Here is a 19,145-nt window from a genome sequence, read left to right on the forward strand (position 1 = left end):
CACATCTCCATGGTAACCCATGCAGTCCACTACGGGCTGCTTATTTTCACTGTAAAATAGGCCACAGATGATTTCTGAGCTCCCGGCCAGCCTGTTATTGAGTGATTTATTGGTCATGGCAGCAGGTACAAGTTGCCGGAACAGATCATCATGCTAAATCAGACCTAGGATTTCACTCCTCTGGGATTTAAAAAAGAAAAAAAATTCCATTCTGACTTTTTTTTTGTCTTTTTTTTTTATCTTAAAAGCTAGCTTGCAGGGCAGAACGGCCCTGGAGGGGGTCGCGTAATGAGTCCATAGGGCAGGTTTGATTAACGCCGGTGCAGAGCGGTCAGATAAGGACACATAAATACGAGAGAGGTGCCTAGCGCTGCAGCGGTCCCGCGGTGGTCCCGCGGTGGTCTCGCGGCGGGCCGGCGGCGGGCCGGCAGGACTCTCAGACAGAGTGGAGCGCGTGGAGCAGGGCAGCGCTGATAAAGGCTGGGCTTTAACCCGGGGTGGTGACCTCCTGGGGTGCTGGGGCGCATAATGAGTTCTCCAGCTGGACTCAGGACCCCTGTGCTCCTGCCCTCAACCCCCCCCCCCCATCCCCAAATCCCAAACCCCCCTCCGTTTGTTTAAGAAAGAATCGCTGAGTTAAAAAGCCTTATAACACCCTGGACCAGCCTGGACACCGAGCTGAACACGGTGTAGATGGAGGGTAAGATCAAGAGACCAGATGGGCTGAATGGCTTTGTACTCGTCATGAGCACAGCATTATGCTGGTATACAACTTTTAGACAAAATGGGCTAGTCGTGTGTTCAAGGTCATTTTAAAATAAAAATTGATGCAACTAAATGGAAAAAAGCAACTTGGCCAACGTTAACATAAGTGAAAAAATCTAGCTAGGTTAGGTAAAACAATGCTAGCCAGCTGAATTTCTGCTTACATGGGATTTTTTAAAAGGTCAGAACAAATATTGCATTGATGAAAGTCAATTATAAAAGCCAAATGATTGTCAGTTTTTACTTCTCTCAGTGTGTTTCCTGTCAACAGCCTTTTTTGTTCATGGTGCACTACCTCTTCAGACTGTTAGATAATGTTAGCTAACGTTTGCGGCGAACAGAAAAATGTTTGAATATGTTCGCGAACGTTAGCGAACGGTCGCCGTCTTGAATGCACGTCTGAAATCATGTGACATGATTTGCTGTTTTTATCATCAATTCCAATTGAAAATGGACTATAGTTTTACAGGAGAGCCTTGCATGTATTCAGCAGTCATTTACACAGGTGCTCAGGTACGAGTGCTGATTGCACAGTCCTGTAATTACCACCTCATGCTGGCTGTGCTCTGGTCAGCCACATCCATTGCACAGGTATTTCCTTAATCAGTGATTAATTTTTTTAATCAACTTTATTAGACTATTAGAAACTAAAATTTGTTTTACCCCAAACAAATGAACCCCCCTCCTCTCCCTCTCCAACCCCACACAGGACAAAGATCATTATGTCCCAGTCAAATTCAGGTAATTAAGTGGTGGGGGCCTGTACCCGTGGTGATCTTTTCCACCAACTGAGCCTAATTAGTCTAAAGTAGTGTGTGATATAGAGTGTAATGTGCTGGGAATGAACACGGTTAAATGGTGAGAGGAGATTGAGCTGGTACAATCTCACTGAAGAGAGCTTTGATCAGAAGCACTTCCCTGTAGATCCACCGACAGTGATCCACCTTTAAACTGCTGACCCTTCTGTGAGTTTAGGCCTGAGGCCTGAACTGCAGTGTGGTCTCTCTTTCAGGTCAGAGTCCTGTACAGCAGTGTGGTTTCTTCTTCAGGTCAGAGTCCTGTGCTGCAGTGTGGTTTCTCATTCAGGTCAGAGTCCTGTACTGCAGTGTGGTCTCTCTTTCAGGTCAGAGTCCTGTACAGCAGTGTGGTTTCTTCTTCAGGTCAGAGTCCTGTACTGCAGTGTGGTTTCTTCTTCAGGTCAGAGTCCTGTGCTGCAGTGTGGTTTCTCCTTCAGGTCAGAGCTCTGTGTGGCAGTGTGGTTTTTTCTTCAGCCTTGCAGGTGTGTGTGCCCCCTCCCCTGCAGGATTAGGCAGGAAGCAGATGTGGGCTGATATGGAGCGTGGGGGGACGGGGGGTATCAGTGGGGACGGCCTGCTGTCTGACTGGGACACCCCCCTTCCTGTGGGTCCTAATGACTGCTGCACCTGATAAGCCCAGTAATGCGCTCTGTTTGATCTGAGCGACCCCAAACGCAGCCAGACTGTGATGATTTCTGAGTTTGTACCTGGGTGATAAAACGTCTGGAGCTCCTGTCTCCGCTGTCCGCAGTGTGGCTGTGTGTCTCCCTTACAGAGATGGTCACAGCCTATATGGCTGTGTGTGCGTGTGTGTGTGTATATGTGTGTGTGTGCATTTGAGTGTGTCTGTGTGTGTGTGTGTGTGTGTGTGTGTGTGTATGTGCGAGTGTGTTTGTGTGTGTGTGTGTGTGCGTGTGTGTGTGTAAGGCTGGGAACAGGCACTCTTCAGGCAGCGTAGTGTTATTTAATGTATCTGACTGAATCACACCCCCCCCCCCCCCCCAACATGTACACACACTTCCTGTTCTGCCACTGCTGGGCATCATGGCTCCAGATGACCTGCATCTGTGGATGCTGCTGCAAATCATCACTATGACAACCCAAGAGGCTAAAGGGGGCTTATGGAGGCAGTGCTGGGCTGACGTGAGCTTAAGTAAGCGGAAGTGGGTCAACCTGTTTTGTGTTTCCTCTCCAGCTCGTGTGCAGGGCTATGGGGGGGGGGGAGGGGGGGCAGGTGATGAGTTTAGCTTCAGGGATCACTCTGACCTCTGTATCCTGGACATCAGAGAGTTTCTCTTTCTCTCACTCCCTCCCTCCCAACACAGAATACCTTTCACCCTTCTCAGGAAGTGAGCAAATAAAGCCACTTCCTGTCTGTCTGGGAAAAATCTGAGGGAGTTTCCACAGCATGACACCCAAAAAGCCAGTGTTTTGATTGGACGAGCAGCAGGTGGCATGAATTGCCGAGCAACCGGTCTCCCCCGCCGAACGACCCGTCTCTCCCCCGAGCGACAGTCTCTCCCCCAAACGACCCGTCTCTCCTGGTCTCTCCTGCCAAGCGACCCGTCTCTCTGCCGAGCGACCCGTCTCTCCCCCAAACGACCGTCTCTCCTGGTCTCTCCTGCCAAGCGACCCGTCTCTCTGCCGAGCGACCCGTCTCTCCCCCAAACAACCGTCTCACCCGCCAAGCGACCCCTCTCTCCCCCTCTCTCTGCCGAGCGACCCGTCTCTCCCCCAAACAACCGTCTCACCCGCCAAGCGACCCCTCTCTCCCCCTCTCTCTGCCGAGCGACCCGTCTCTCCCCCTCTCTCTGCCGAGCGACCCGTCTCTCCCCCTCTCTCTGCCGAGCGACCCCTCTCTCCCCCTCTCTCTGCCGAGCGACCCGTCTCTCCCCCTCTCTCTGCCGAGCGACCCGTCTCTCCCCCTCTCTCTGCCGAGCGACCCGTCTCTCCCCCTCTCTCTGCCGAGCGACCCCTCTCTCCCCCAGGCGACCCGTCTAGGTTACCGCTGCGACCCGGCTGCTCGCTCCGCACTCCCATTAAACCCCGGGGTCAGACACTGCAGAGCGGAGTAAAAATAGCACTTTAAAAGCCTGTTCGGGGGAACCATTTACTGTCATTTATTAATGTTTCCCTCTCCATTCAGATCCTAATTTGAAGACATCATGCAAAACTGCTGTTATCCACTTTGGCCTGGATCTGTCCTGCCTGCCTCGTGATGTCAGGTAGTAATCACATTTAGCGCCGTTCTTTTCGCCTCAATTTGAACTTTGCTTTTTACCTAGTTTGTGTCTGCCGCTTGGCTGTGTCTCATGCATCCTGGAATCACACTGGCAAGCTCTCCTATCTGTTTTACATGGGTTCCTGTAATGTAGGAATACTGGACTATGGTGACCTTCATTAATCAATCAGTGCTGTTTGTGTTGTGTACTGCAGCCAGAGGATTCACTGGTGTGTGTGGTCACAGGTGCGAGAGTGGGAATGAATGGGATTATAAAAGCAACTTCACATACACACATACACACACACGCACACACGCACACCTACACACACATACAGGCACACGCACACTGCTCTGGGCTGCTGTGCTTTGTGAAATTGGAGCCAGAGATAACAATCTGATTGCTGACCTTTGACCTCTGAACCCATCAGCAGCCAAGCTCCTGGTGATCAGGTTACAGGGCTGAGTCACCAACATCGGCTCTACATAGAGTCACTCTACTTAATGTGGTTTCAGTAACACCACAGATTTACTCTGCTTAGTGTGATTTCAGTAACATCACAGAGTTATTCCACTTAGTGTGATTTCAGTAACACTACGGAGTTACTCTGCTTAGTGTGATTTCAGTAACACCACAGAGTCACTCTGCTTACAGTGATTTCAGTAATACCACAGATTTCAGTAACGCCAGTTACTCTGATTTCAGTTACATGTACAGTTTCAGTCAAATTCTCTCTCTTTCTCTCTCTTTTTCCCCCTTCCTCTACCCTCTCTCTCTCTCTCTCTTTCTTTGTGTTGGTTGAGAGAACAGTCTCATTGGCTGTTTTTTTCAGTCCAAGCAAAAGTGAATGTGAGATTCTGAATGCCAAGATGTTTTTACCGGTTTTATTTTAGAGCACAATTTGGTTTATCAAATGCATTTGTTCCCCTGTGAAACCTTTCGGTGACTGCAAAATACATAGCTCCACGTGCATTTTCATTTACATTCGCATTCACAAAAATAGAGGCATCAGCACGTGCTGGCCTTTTCTGCCTCGTGGCTGCCATTTTTTTCTGCTGCTGATGCCGTTTCTTCAGAAGAATGACCGCATGCACTTGGAAAATTACCTGCAGCTCTGTACAGCATTAACAGGCAAGGGAAAGAACTATTCTCTGCCCTTCTGCACATCTTTATTGTGTGTTTTTGCTCTGCTGTCGACCAACTAACGATTTGGGAGAATCGACCGTCGGCGCAGGTGAAATGCTCCTTAAACCAGGCAGGGTTGTGTGTGTGTGTGTGTGTGTGTGTGTGTGTGTGTGTGCATATGCGTGCATGCTTGTGTGTGTGTGTGTGTGTGTGTGTGTGAGTGTGCGTATGTGTGAGTGAGTGTATGGATGTGTGTATGTGTGCGTGTATGCATGCGTGCTTGTGTGTATGTGTGTGCGTGTGTGTATGTGTGAGTGTGTTTGTGTGCGTGTGTGTGTGTGTGTGTGTGTGTGTGTGCATGCTTGTGTGCATGCTTGTGTGTGTATGTGGGTCAGGTGGGGTGCATGCATGTGTGTGGGTCAGGTGGGGTGCATGCATGTGTGTGTGTGTGTGTGTGTGTCTGTGTGTATGCGTGCATGCTTGTGTGTATGTGTGCTTGTGTGTATGTGCGTTTGTTTGTGTGCGTGTGTGTGTGTGTGCGAGTGTGCGTATGTGTGAGTGTGTGTATGGATGCTTGTGTGTGTATGTGTGCGTGTATGCGTGCGTGCTTGTGTGTCCGTGTGTGTGTGCCGATGTGGTTGGCGTGCATATTCATCCATTCATGTGAATAACATGCCTTCTGCATGTGAAGCTCACTGTAACTTTAGATGTTTTTACAGTTCACCTGCAATTCGTCCTGTGACTCGCCTGAACGTCGCCTCCCTGTCGCCTGCTCACACCATCAACATACCCATCACACTTTTCATTATTATTTTCTAATTTTTATGTGGACGATGGTTTATTGTGTTTTGTCTGTTGAGGCGTTGGGCTCTGTGGTGGAGGTGATGTGGGCTCAGAGTTGGGATCTCTGGTGCAAGTGTTCTGGGCCCAGATTTGGGCTCTGTGGTGCAGGTGTTGTAGGCCCAGATGTGTGCTCTGTGGTGCAGGTGCTGTGGGCCCAGAGTTGGGCTCTGTGGTGCAGGTGTTGTGAGCCCAGATTTGGACTCTGTGATGCAGGTGCTGTAGGCCCAGATTTGGGCTCTGTGATGCAGGTGCTGTGGGCCCAGAGTTGGGCTCTGTGGTGCAGGTGATGTGGACCCAGATTTAGGCATTGTGGTGACGGTGCTGTGGGTAAACCCTGTTTTATCATGCAAAACATTCTTTGATTGTATAAAAATAAAATAAACATGTGCTGGAGTTATTTGACATGTACAGAGCCCTGTCTGTCCTTTTCCTATTATACCCCCGAGAACCTGTCTACACTGCCTCTGTTACCCCCCCCCCCCCAACCCCACCCAAACTTCTTTGGGGAAAGAACCTCTTGCCCCAGTATAAATACTGGATAAAATCTATGTTATGTGAGCTGCAAAAGTCAAAACCACTCAGGATAAAACTGCAGCACGAGTAACCTCAAGAAATCATGATTGATTGGTTGAAAAAAAATCCCTGTAGCATTTATCGTCTGTCATTTGTCAAACACTGTGGGGAATAAGTAATCCACAGGCTATCTGGAGTCTTAGCACAGCAACAGTCACAGATTCGTTAAACAAAGCTGTTTGACCTTCATGGATATGTGTGATTGGCAGCAACACTGGATGAGGGTTTTGAGGTTTGGCATAAATCAGTCTGCAATCCACAGACTGGCTTCTGTTAGAACAATTAGTCTTCCTCTGTGGTTTGTGTATGATGAAGTGTCTGTGTTACTCCTTAATCAATGTGGCAGTGTGGCACAGGGCTAGAGAAGGGGTGGAGGTGGAGGTTCCTTTCTTTGGGACCAATTTCTCAATATGTCTAAAGACTGTGTTTACGGGCCTATATTATCCACTTGAGTGCTGTGACTCTCATAACAGTGGTGCATTAGGACTATTCCTGATATAACGTAAAAGAGCTAGTTTGTAAGAATCCAGCTGTATATCCTAACATATATTTTTAAATCACCCTTTCACTAGTTTGTAGTTCGACTTGTGTTGTCTAAGACAGGACAGGTTTGGACTGGGCAGATTTATATGTGAGCTGTGGTTTTGGGGTGTCCTGTTAAATGGGTTCAATTCAAAGATCAGGTCCTCCTTCTGTCTGACTGTCTGTCTGTCTGTTTCCACCACTCTTTGCCTCCATCTCCCTCTCTGTCAATTTAGTTCAGGCTTATTGCTTTATTAGTATGACATACAAGTATGTAATGCCAAAGCAGTATAAACAACAATCAATCTCTCTTACTCTCTGTCTATCCCTCTCTCTCTGCCCTCCACCCCTCTCTCACCCCCTCTCTTCCTCTCTTTCTGTCCTCTCCTCTCTCTCGCTCCCCCTCCACCCCTCTCTCTCTGTCTCTCGCCCGCTTTCTCTCTCTTCCCCCTCTCTCCTTCTCTCTCTCTCTCCCCCCTCCACCTCTCTCTCTGCCCCCCCGCCTCTCCAGTTTGCTCGTGTCTGTCACCATGCCAGTGTAGTGAATCCCTCCTTATCTGCAGTGTTAAGTGCAGGCAGCAGACGGCAGGTCAGGCAGAGACACGCAGTCCCGCCTTGTGGCCCTGCTAACAGGAAGTAGGCCCACCGCTGGCCCGTCTAGCTCCGCCCCCAGGGTCAGCTCAAGCACTAATGCCAGGAGACGGTCTGAAAAATAGCTGCCTAATTTCCCTTGCAGTTTTAAAAGGCCGTTCTCTCTCAATAGCCAGAATACTGGCCTGTGGAGGCTAATGTATCATCATTAATTGTGTGTATACACACACACACAGGCCACCAAAAGCCATTAGTCTGTATGGAAATGGTCTGTTCATCCCAAATTCATTTTCAGAGAAGACTATGTCTTGTCTATTGGCTGATACTGATTTTAACAGGGGGTTCTGACTGGTGATAAGCCAACATTAAAAAAAAAAACACTGAACGCAAGAACACAAGAAGTGCAGCCTGTCTTCACCCCCTTTTTGGCCAGTTGCAGACGGCTGTCAGTAGACAGATTTCACGACTTCATTTGGACACAGCCAGCCATCGACGCCAGGCTACTTTTCAGTCCTCTTGAGGGAAACTTGACTGTGACACTGCAAGTGCCCCCCCCCCCATCCTTCCATGGACCCCCATGAAACACCCGCACAGGCCGCACTTGTGAGGATAAATGAAAATAGGGTAAGCAACAGAATGGACACATTTTACTGTAAGGATTCAAAGAATAAACATTTATTGATAATAGTAGCATTATGATTTTGATAGTCAGAGTGATTCGTGTTGTTCTGAGAGAAAAAGTTTTTTTTTGGGACGTTTTTAAACTATGTTTTTAAACTACATTTAAACTCTGGTAAAATGCACTGAAAATGAAAGCACTGAATTGAACACTTTTCACGGAGGTCAGTAGAGGCCATGCAAAATTAGATTTTTTGACCACCTTATTTCCAGATCACAAATTATTTTTGTCACATGATCTCGACATAATGTTTTTTTCTATTTTCATCATGACCACGACTTACTTGTCCCGTTATCTCGACATAACAAATGTTTCTCGAGCTAACTAGATAACCTGTACAGTGACTCTGTGTGACGTAGCCTTGGCGATACTATGTGCTACATTGCCCTACGATGGCTCGGGTATAAATTGCGTTAAGTTCATCAGTGATAGAGAACCTGGATGTTTACATTGGCCACGAACGGTCTCAGTTAGAAACATGGGGGTGACTTTCAAATATAAACTTGGACGTTGTCTAGTATTGAAAAACATAACCCGAATTCTACCTGATCTCTGGTCAAAGTAAAATCGAATGCGTTCATTCATCGTATGTCAAAGTAGCACGTGCTGTCCCCCAGTCTGTCGCACACAATCACTGTGCATTTTTTTAATGCTTGTCCAAGAAATCAAAGTGACTTCGCCACTTTGTCCGAAACGTGCACAATGTAAGTCAAAGACAATAACGATAACTAATTTGTTGGAATATTGATGGTCAATTAACCGTAGAGCAGATTTGGGTCAGTCATGCACTGAAATTATTTTAAATGCTTTTAAATTCGTTGTTCTTGACTGAGCTTACCTGCTACGTGGTGAAATCCGTCTGATTGCAAAAGTACAAACCCCGCTCATACGACAGACTCAATCAAGCATCAATGTTTTTGAAAATATTTCAGTAGTAGCGCACCTGAGATAAATGTAATAAATATTATGTAAATACATCAAATCACTCTATAGATTAATTGAGTATTGCTGTGCTCTGCCTTGTCCGTCGCATACAATCACTCGTGATCACGAGAAAACAACTTTTGTAATGTGGAGACCACGGCACAAATAAGTCGTGATCTCGAGATAACGGGACCAGAAAATAAATATTGCATGGCCTCTCAACAGGCTGCTGTCCCCAAAGATTGTATTTGGCGGTTGGCGTTTCACACAACCAATCTGTATATTAACATATTTAAAATATTCACTCGTGAATAAAGAAGTGACTGAAACCTGAAAGTAAATGTTATTGTATTTGCGTCTCGCTAAAGTCTGTCACTAGCTCACAATTTGCCCAGGTGCACCTTGAGTGTCTCGGGTTTGTTTTGCTAGGTTTTGAAGGTGAGGTGTATGTTTCTGTAGCCTAATTTGCGTTTCCCACAAATTTACATGACTGGGAATCTTCCATTTGTTATGTGTATACATGTTGCATCTACTGCATAGAACAATCGGTGAACGTGTAGTATATGTAAAATACCTATCTTTCTCGGGTAAGAAGATGGTATATTGGGCCAGCTGGTCGCACAGATAGCTACAGTTAATTTCCAGATGTGCTTTATTTGTTTCCAGACGCCTCCGATATGGGGGGAGTCTGTGAGTTATTTTTAGAGTCAGTGTAACTAAAAATATCCAGTCAGTTGTCGTTGCGTCACAACAAGTAACATTAGCCGTTTTTCTTCCCCTTCGCGGAGCCAGATTGTAAAACAGCAGGTATCAGGTTAATCCTGAGCTGGACTATATAAGGAAGGCCGATGCGACAGAGAGACTAGTAGCTAGGTAGTACATCAGTAGGCCAATGGGAGGAAGAGTGGTGGTGCCTAATCTTGAGACATATACTTGTTTTTAATCTCGACGAGTAAAACATTTTATTTGAAATATCGGTTTTCCTAAATACTATTTTCTAAAATTTTATACAATTAACGCATATATTTTTTTAATGAACAACTATTTTTTTCGGAATGAGCAGATGAGCTTTATTTATTGCATGGCATCACTGGAAATTTCGCGGAATCGACAGTAAAGAAACAAAAACTTTTTTTCTTCCTGCATACCCCCCTCTCTTTTAATTTCTTTGTTGTTTATAAGCCGAAGAAACATGACTGCATGCTGCCAGTCCTGCAAAAGACCGGTCAGCGCGAAGCTCTTGCCCTGTTCGTCATATCGCGACACAACGTGCAGCAACCGCAGGGTGTCCTGCAGAAGAATCAGGTCAGTTTAACAGGTACCTGTTGTATCGCTGGTCTTTCGCAATAACAACGCTATCTGTGGCGGTTGTATGTCGCCCTTTGCTGTTGAAGCAACACGCAAAATGAAAAACGGAGACAGCTGTTTAACCATCTCTCGTTGTAGCCGTCTATTTCATCTATCCCAAGGGCTAACTTTAAAAGATAAATCTGTGGTTTCAAACACAGCCTTCGAACGCCCCGCTGTATATTGTATTATTGTTATATTATAGCATTTTCCCGACCTGAATCTGTTTGTTCTTTAGTTTCAGTTAGAAATGCTCAGCAAGGGAAGCTTACAAAAACGCATGTTTTATTCTGACTTTTAAGATTGAAACTCTCTCGGCTGGCTGAACAGCACTACCAGAGATAAAGATGAAAAGGAGAGGGAATTTAAAAAAGCGGGCATCCACGTTCTCCTCTTCTGGGCGTGATTGGACAGCAGTATCGCTCTGTTAAAGTAACGCGGAGCCGGCAGCTGTGATGTCCTTTTTATAAAGGAGACAGACGGGCTCTGAGCACTCCCTCACTGCCTATAAAAGATCTGAGACTCTTCCTCACTTTCAGAGCTCAGCTGCAAGAGCAGGGTGCTTCTCTCTGGCTTTAGGCTGGTGTGTTAAACAGTTTCCTCAGGGTGTCTCTGGCTCAGTGGCAGTGCCATCCTCTCCAGCTTTCAGGGATGGATGCAGAAATATGTTTTCCTCTGTCAGCCTCTGGAAGCTAATTGGCAGAGCTCTGTGTTATGTGCCGTGAGACTATGTGATACTATGCTATGTGCTGTTACTAATGCTGTGCTGCTAGTGGTACTGTGTTGTTAGTGACACTGTATTGTTACTAAGCACTTAATTGTGCTTTGTATCATTGTCTTGATGTTATAGTTTGTCATGCCTCCTAGTCTGATTTAGCTTAGGTTAGGTCAGAGTAATGTTCACCCTGTGAACCTGGCTTAATGTGGCTTCAAATAACTACAAAATGAGTGTTGTACCTTATCAGACCTGTGTATTATAGTTGTTACAGTGACTTTTGGTATGCACTTATTATATGTCACTTTGGATAAAAGCATCTGCCAAATAAATGTAATGTAATGTTAGTGACACTGTGCTTTCAGTGGGACTGTGTTAGTGAGACTGTGCTTTTAGTGGCACTGTGCTGTCAGTGGGACTGTGTTGTTAGTGACACTGTGTTGTTATTGGCACTGGGGTGATGGTTGTATTGTAGTTGCTTCTCTCTTCCGGTCCCGTCTGCACCCTCTGCTGCAGCAGACCAGTCATCCTGACGCCCCAAACCTGGTGCTCCACAGGTCCACTAAAGGTGCGTCCAAAGCGCGACGGGACCACATCAACGGAGAGATCCAGAACATGCGGCGACTGCTGCCCATCCGGCCGGAGGAGCGCGAGAGGCTGTCCTACCTGCACTCTATGGCAGCCATCTGCACCTTCATCAGGAAGTCCATCATCTACCCAGGTACACCTACACCCACTGCACACGGGTCAACAACTCCCTGAGCACAGAGCACAACACCCCACTGCACACAGGTCAACACCCCCCTGAGGTCAGAGCACAATATCGCACTGCACAGACAGCTCAGCACCGCACTGCACACACAGCTCAACACTTCACTATATATACATACACCCACACACACACACACACACACACACACAACACACAATCAGAGCTCGTGTTGTACAGGATTACTCCTCTACTCTGTACAACACCCAGGCTCACTCCTGCTCCTCCTGTTTGTTTGAATCAGAGCTGCAGGTGGAAGGTTGCGGACCTTCCCTGCCCTGTGAGGACTTCCTGCAGGCCCTGCCTGGCTTTGTCGTGGCCATGACCAGGGAAGGGAAGCTCATTCATGTGTCTGAGAATGTGCTGGAATATCTGGGCTACTCAATGGTATGTAAAAACAAATGGACTCTTTACAGGCTTGGTGACTTAGTCAAGTAGAGCATTTTAGAATATTTTTTTCACATATCTTTACCTTAGATGGAGTTCATGTTGGTTTGTCTTGTTCCTGCAGGTGGATGTGCTTCAAGGGGACACCTTCTATGACATGGTGGACAGTGCAGACGTGCAGGTAGTCAGGTCCCATCTGGAGGCAGCTAGTATCCGAAGAACAGGTGAGAACCATCTCTCTCTCTCTTTCTCTTTCTCTCTCTCTCTCTCTGACACACACAACGAAACAAAGAGAGACAACAGCATGCCACCCCTTGACTTTGAAAGAACCTGTAAAAGTATGGTTTCTGTGTAGTATTTATTCATTTAGGCTTCTGTGCAGTATTTATTCATTTATTCATTTTTGCTCCTCTTTCTCTCAGAGAGAGCGTTCGTGTGTCGGATGCACACCTCCAAGCCTTTCCGGCTCAGACAGGATGGCAGTGGCTGCTCCATGCTGGTGCGGGGGCGTTTCCAGACCACCCCAAAATCATCTCAGGCCCCCTCTGACCTGAGGCAGACCTTCATCGCGCTGTGCATGCCAACTGTCGATCGGCTGCATGACGGCGATGCCCATAGCATGCTGGGACACTTCGAGAGCGTCCACTGGCTGGACATGACCTTCCGCCGAATGTCTGACAGGTGAGATCTCTCACGGCGAGCACACTTCTCCTCACTCATTTACACATTACTAACGCTGCAGCTCCTGTTCCCAGTTTCTGTGAGTTGACCCCTCCCTCGTTGTATTACCTCTTTGACCCCTCCCTCATGGCCCCTCCCTCGTTGTCTCCCTCAGTGTCCTGTTTCATCTGGGGTACCCTGAAGAGGAGCTGATTGGTCAGTCCTGGTACGGACTGCTCCATCCGGATGACCTCAGTATCGGTGAAGCTGCACACAGGAGACTGCGTGAGTGTCGATGTGTTTTCCAGCCCACTGTGTTGTTGCCAGATTTACCTTTAGAAAGCCCGTTTGCTCGATCAAGCACTGTCAAAACTAATTTCACACATATAATCAGAAAATTCATTCATTGCAATCATGTGATGCAGTTTATAAAGATGTTAGCGTGGGGGTGAATAATCGTGGACATTGACGTTATAGAAATGATCGATTTGGTAAATGGACTGCATTTATATAGCGCTTTTATCCAAAGCGCTTTACAATTGATGCCTCTCATTCACCAGAGCAGTTAGGGGTTAGGTGTCTTGCTCAAGGACACTTCGACACGCCCAGGGCGGGGTTTGAACCGGCAACCCTCCGACTGCCAGACAATCGCTCTTACCTCCTGAGCTATGTCGCCCCAGGTCGCCCCAGATTTAGAACTGTTCACGGATGTGTTTGCCAGTGGTTCGTTTTTTTTTTTAGTTTTCATGTCGTTTGGAGCATACTGCCTGCTTTAATGTGTTTCTATCTGTCTTACAGAGCAGGAAGATAAGGGTGTCACTGTGGAGATGGTGCTGAGGCTGCAGCATAAGGATCTCTCCTGGGTGTGGTTGTATGTCCGAGCAGCAAGGGATTCTGGGACTTGTAGGCAGGAAGTGAGCTGCACAAACTACGTCATCAGGTGCATATCACGAGCTGCACTCATTAAACAAAAAAACACTGACCCTAAAATATATTCTGTTTCTTTACACACAGCTTCAGCTGAGTTTTTAAGAATTGTTTTAAGATCATGATGGAAGAAATTACTTTTCTTACAGTGAGGTGGAGGCCAGCTTCCTCAGACAGAAGACCAGTGCTGCTGTCCCAGGAGTGCTGAGTCGGTCTCCCCCAGACCTGCCCCTGTCACTGGGTTCTACCAGCCCCCCGGGGCGGGGCGAGGGTGCCAGCAGGTGCAGTAAAAGACAGAGAGAGGCAGCCGGTTTGGGGGAGGAGCCCTGGGCTAAGAGGGGCGCTGTGCCTTTCACAGAGCACACCAATCACACCTGGGATACCAACGCTCCTACATCGCTGAGAGACTTCCCCACAACCCCACCCATCAGCCCTAACTCCACCCACTCCACCACGACTCCACCCATCAGCCCTGACTCCACCCACTCCCCCACGACCCCACCCATCAGCCCTGACTCCGCCCACTTCCCCATCCTGACTGAGAGCCAGAGCACTGACTTTTTATGCAGCTACGCTGAGGACTTCCTGCCTCCCCAGGGAAGCTCGCACCACTTCTCTCCTCCTCAGTTGCTCCAGATGGTCTCAGATACGCCGTTCTGTCCGAGCAGCCTGGACGTGGCATGTTCCCAGTCCCCAGAGTCCTGCTATGATTTCCCAGCATGCTCCACTAATGCGCGACTGGTCCCTGACTTCCTGTCCGAAACCACGTCTGATATGGCTTTCCATCCTGAGGATTTCAGCCTTCCTGCGTATCCTCCAGAACATCCTCCAGGGGGCGCTAGTCCCTTCTTGCCTGTGCACAGCACAGCCCTGCTGACCCCTGACCCCTCCCCCACCACAGAGAGCCCCTTCCTGTACAGCCAGGAGGAGCAGGTGGAGATTGGCATCCTCGCCCAGCAGATCTCCTCCCTGGCCAACAGTTTCCGTATGTATCACAGCCAGAGCCCTGCCCACAGCCTAAACCCTGCCCTAAGCCCCACCCTCACCCCTGCCCTAAGCCCCACCCTCACCCCTGCCCTCAACCCCACCCTCAACCCTGCCCTCAGCCCCACCCTCACCCCAGCCCTAAGCCCCACCCTCAACCCTGTCCTAAATCCCACCTTCAACCCTGCCCTAAGCCCCACCCTCAACCCTTCTCTAAGTCTCGCCCTCAACCCTGCCCACATCCTAAACCCCACCATAAGCCCCGCCCTCAGCTCCACTTTAAACCTTGCACTAAGTCCCGCCCCCATCCCTGCCCTAAGTCCCACCCTCAGCCCGACCCTAAGCCCCATCCTCAGCCCCACCCTCAGCCTGCCCTCTGCATACTCCAAGGCCTCTTCCCCATCCCCACCTTCCCAGCAGACCTCGCTCAAACCCGAGCTCATACTGGATGAGGACGTCATCGATTGCATCCTGAAGCACCTGGACCAGGTCCCGGGCAGGGAAGCTACGCCTTACTCCAGACCCACTTCCACCTGCCCCCTGGGGCCCCCCTGTGTGCTGGAGGTCCTGGAAGCGCAGGGTCCAGTGGTCTTCATCACTGCCCAGGAGGACAAGCTCCTCACACCCCCCACACTGGATCCATGCACCCTGACCTCAGGGTGTCATGGCAACAGCAATGAGTTGTATCAACTCAGCCAGTATCCATGCAGTAGCCTCCAGCAAGGTAATTAACCCTAATTCTACCTCCAATCACAATACACAGCCTTGGGCCTACAGGCTTAGCCTACACACAATACACACAGCCTGGGGCCTACCTGCTCAGCCTACACTTGATACACATAACCATGGGGCCTACCTGCTCAACCTACACACAATATACATAGCCCCGGGGCCTACCTGCTCAACCTACACACAATATACATAACCATGGGGCCTACCTGCTCAACCTACACACAATATACATAACCATGGGGCCTACCTGCTCAACCTACACATGATACACATAACACTGGGGCCTACCTGCTCAACCTACACATGATACACATAACACTGGGGCCTACCTGCTCATCCTACCCATAATACATATAACCTGGGGTCTACAGGCTCAACCTACCCATAATACAGATAACCTGGGTTTACCGACTCAGCCTACATACAGACATATACTGTACTGTGTCAGAACACATACAATTCTCACTCATGTGTGAACTGTGAACTACCATGATGGTACCGGTCTTGTGTGATCTGGACATGTGATGAGGATTACGTGGTCCAGCTATATGCAGAAGACATGCCTCATGTATTATTTTCCCCTCTTACTCTTACAGATGGACTTGTTGAAGAATCCATGTACTGAAATTAGTCTGAGTGTCAGTACTAGATCTTGTATGGCATATTGTCATGACAACTCAAGGCATCTTCGCTGGGTCCAAAGAAGAAATTGACTGAGCAGATTGTCTGGTTTCCGTAAAAAAAAAGGGGACAGGTCTCCCCAATAAAACAATGTTTTTAGTTGAAGATTCAACCAGTGATAAATGAATACCTCTAGGTAAAGTCTGTAAAATGAATATTTTTGTACTGCTAGCTGAATTTTTCTCACATTTTGACATGATATTTCTATTTTGTAGTGTCTTTACAGTTGTTGTAAAGCTGAGCTTTGGCTAAAATACAGCTGTCATGTATTATTGGATGTAATGTTACCCAATAGTTAGACTGAGCACTTAGTTTATTGTGCTGTTATATGACTGAAAAAAAACACTATAGTCCTGTTTCCATAGAACTGAAATGATTGTCCTTTTGCTTAACGTTATTGGCCTTGGACTCTCGACCCATATGCGTTTCCCCCAAGCGGACAGGGGGTTCGTCCCCCTCCATGGTACCTTCTCAGCTGTGGTCTCTCCTCCATCTGTTACCCTCTCGGCTTTCAACCTGACTGAATGAAGTAAGAAACCTGAAAAGTGGGTGGACTGTCCCGCTCTCCTTTAAAATAAAGAAATCTACCATCAACCTCTTTGATAGATTTCAAATCTTTTGAAGACCTTAGATGTCCTGCTGAAGGTTTAAATGTGAACATTGTATTTATTTATCAGAGTAAAGTGACTAATGGTTTTGTTTGTACCTTTGCTCATATGTGCTGTATCAATACAATCCCTTCTATGGAATAACTATAGTCGGTATTGATATTAATTATACCAGTAGTTTTAGTAACATTGAATGTATATTTTTGCATTATGTTTTGTATTTTTTTTACACAAAATAATAAAACAACTGAATTTAAGATAAATGTGTGAAATATCTGGTGGAATTCAATGCTATGCTAATTTTTTATAACTGGAACATACAGGCATGAAACACTACTTTGGACTAATCCAATGGTGTGTAAAGTATTCACATATGTTTATTTGGTGTATGATATTTAAATATATCCTTCTTTAAGTTTAAGCATTTAAATTTCATTTGACATAAACATGCCCTCTTGTGGTACACTTGCATATTTCACATTAATTTAATTGTGAATTGCTAATTATTCAGGATATTCCCACCAAATTAATTAAATATGATGAATTAGTCTATAAATACGTATCCAGTTTTACTTCCCTATGCAAGAGTAAAATTCACTGAGGTGTGAGGTTTCTCTCCAGACTTGTGCAAAGGTATAGTGTACAGTAATGATGGGGAAACTGATTTTGAAAACCTGGTTTGAATCCAAGGTAGGGTATCATGTTGTATATCAAGCTACTTTACCAGAATTGCGTCCGTAAAATATACAGCTCTATAAGTGAGCATGTGCACAAAAATTAAAACACAATAATAATTGAAATTACGATTGTGTAAGTCACTTTGGACAAGCATGTCTGCTAAACCCCAGCAGAGAGAGCAACGGATTCCAGTTTTTCACCTTCATCATCTGTTTGTATGAGTCTATTACACTGTATGTTTACATTACAGTCTGATAGATTCTGTGTTTGCATTAGTTACATCATCTTTTAGTCATTTGTGTCTTCCCAGTGGAAACATGCTATTTTGGAGTTTAAAAAAACTTGAAAATAAATTAAAACATTGAACATTGAATTAAGCTGAAAAATGTCAGGTCAATCGGTTTTTGTAACATAATGAAACAGGAAGCAGCTGGTCTCTGTAACATAATGAAACAGGAAGCAGCTGGTTCTGTAACATAACGAAACAGAAAGCACTGGCGCTGCTCAGGCCTGGTTCACCAGCTGTGTTCAATTCATTCATTCATTCATTCATTCTTATAGACTGTAGCAAAGCTACCAGGTTGGCCAGATGTAATTTCTCCCCGTAAATTAATGAAAATGAAAAAAGTTGCAGGTTTCTTTTTTACACTCTTCACCCAATCCTCTCAACGTGTAAATTGTTTTCAGGTTTTATCAATTTGAAACATTTCATACTTGTTTTCAACAAAATATTGAGGCACGAGGACAGACATGCGCAGAAATACTAAGTGGTCAGATGCGCATAGATGGCGTTGTGAACTGTAAGACGGACATTTCTCTATATTATTGTTTTCCCTTGATGGAGAAATGAACAGCACAGCTGAACGCCCATGCCCTGCACGTGAGTACAAATGTATTCGCCGTAGAATATTTATGAATAGACAGGCAGGGTTTGTGGTTTTCAAGAATTTGTTTAGGCTATGAGAAACAGACCAAGAAACTTTTTAAGACCTCGTTTACTCACGGAAGCAGCTGAGGAAACTGCTTCAGATGCCACATTATCGCTGACCTAAACCTTACTGAACATGATACAGTTTTTCCGTGTGTCAAAACTAAGTAAATCTTTTCAACTGCTGTGCGTTTACCTGGCGGTGGGCGGTCTGTTTTGGTTGGTGATGGAAATGGATTTCAGAGAAAGCCCAATATTGTTTCGCAGGCTTTTTCTCTCTGCAACACTGACGGTCGTACAGACCCTGGATTGGCCCGAGTATTTGTCAGTTGCGTGCGAGTGAAAAGCAGCGCGCCTCTTATGGGACAACACTCTATCGCCAGATGGGGCTATTGGCTAAATCAAAGGATTTCATTATTGTACATGTGGGAAGATTGCAGCATAGCCGAAGGTTTTGTTTCACATCATCATGCAGGCTACCAGGTGCGCCAGGCCCAAGACTTGTACCTTAGATGTCGAATACACACGCATTATGAGTCACTAATAAATGCAGCTAAATCTGAGTGACTAATTCAGAAGATGTAGATCGAAGACGAGGTTTTGAAATGAACTCAAAGCTCTGATGAAGTACACACAACAATTGTAGAATTTGTTTTGTAGCTCTGTGGGCTATTTATAAACAGCTGCG

At 46.6% G+C, this 19,145-nt stretch overlaps 2 protein-coding genes across 2 annotated transcripts in view; both read left to right on the forward strand.

The window, feature by feature from the left end:
* The first annotated feature begins 10,137 nt into the window (after positions 1-10,137).
* npas4l (neuronal PAS domain protein 4 like) lies at positions 10,138-16,934 on the forward strand. The gene is given in 10 exon segments (XM_035400933.1): positions 10,138-10,346; positions 11,661-11,872; positions 12,132-12,259; positions 12,384-12,483; positions 12,682-12,940; positions 13,095-13,204; positions 13,718-13,859; positions 13,996-14,841; positions 15,142-15,554; positions 16,159-16,934. Coding segments are annotated over 10 exon segments (2,352 nt in total). The 5' UTR covers positions 10,138-10,233; the 3' UTR covers positions 16,188-16,934.
* Positions 16,935-18,134: 1,200 nt separating this feature from the next.
* Positions 18,135-19,145, forward strand: part of LOC118218189 (phosphofurin acidic cluster sorting protein 1-like) — a 129,594-nt gene continuing 128,583 nt past the window's right edge. Inside the window, exon 1 of the mRNA XM_035400673.1 lies at positions 18,135-18,409. Within this exon, the coding sequence (XP_035256564.1) occupies positions 18,399-18,409 (11 nt within the window). The 5' untranslated portion in view covers positions 18,135-18,398. The remainder of the gene's footprint in view (positions 18,410-19,145) is intronic.

This window comes from Anguilla anguilla, chromosome 18 (genome assembly GCF_013347855.1).
Source record: "Anguilla anguilla isolate fAngAng1 chromosome 18, fAngAng1.pri, whole genome shotgun sequence".
Taxonomy (NCBI): Eukaryota; Metazoa; Chordata; class Actinopteri; order Anguilliformes; family Anguillidae; genus Anguilla; species Anguilla anguilla.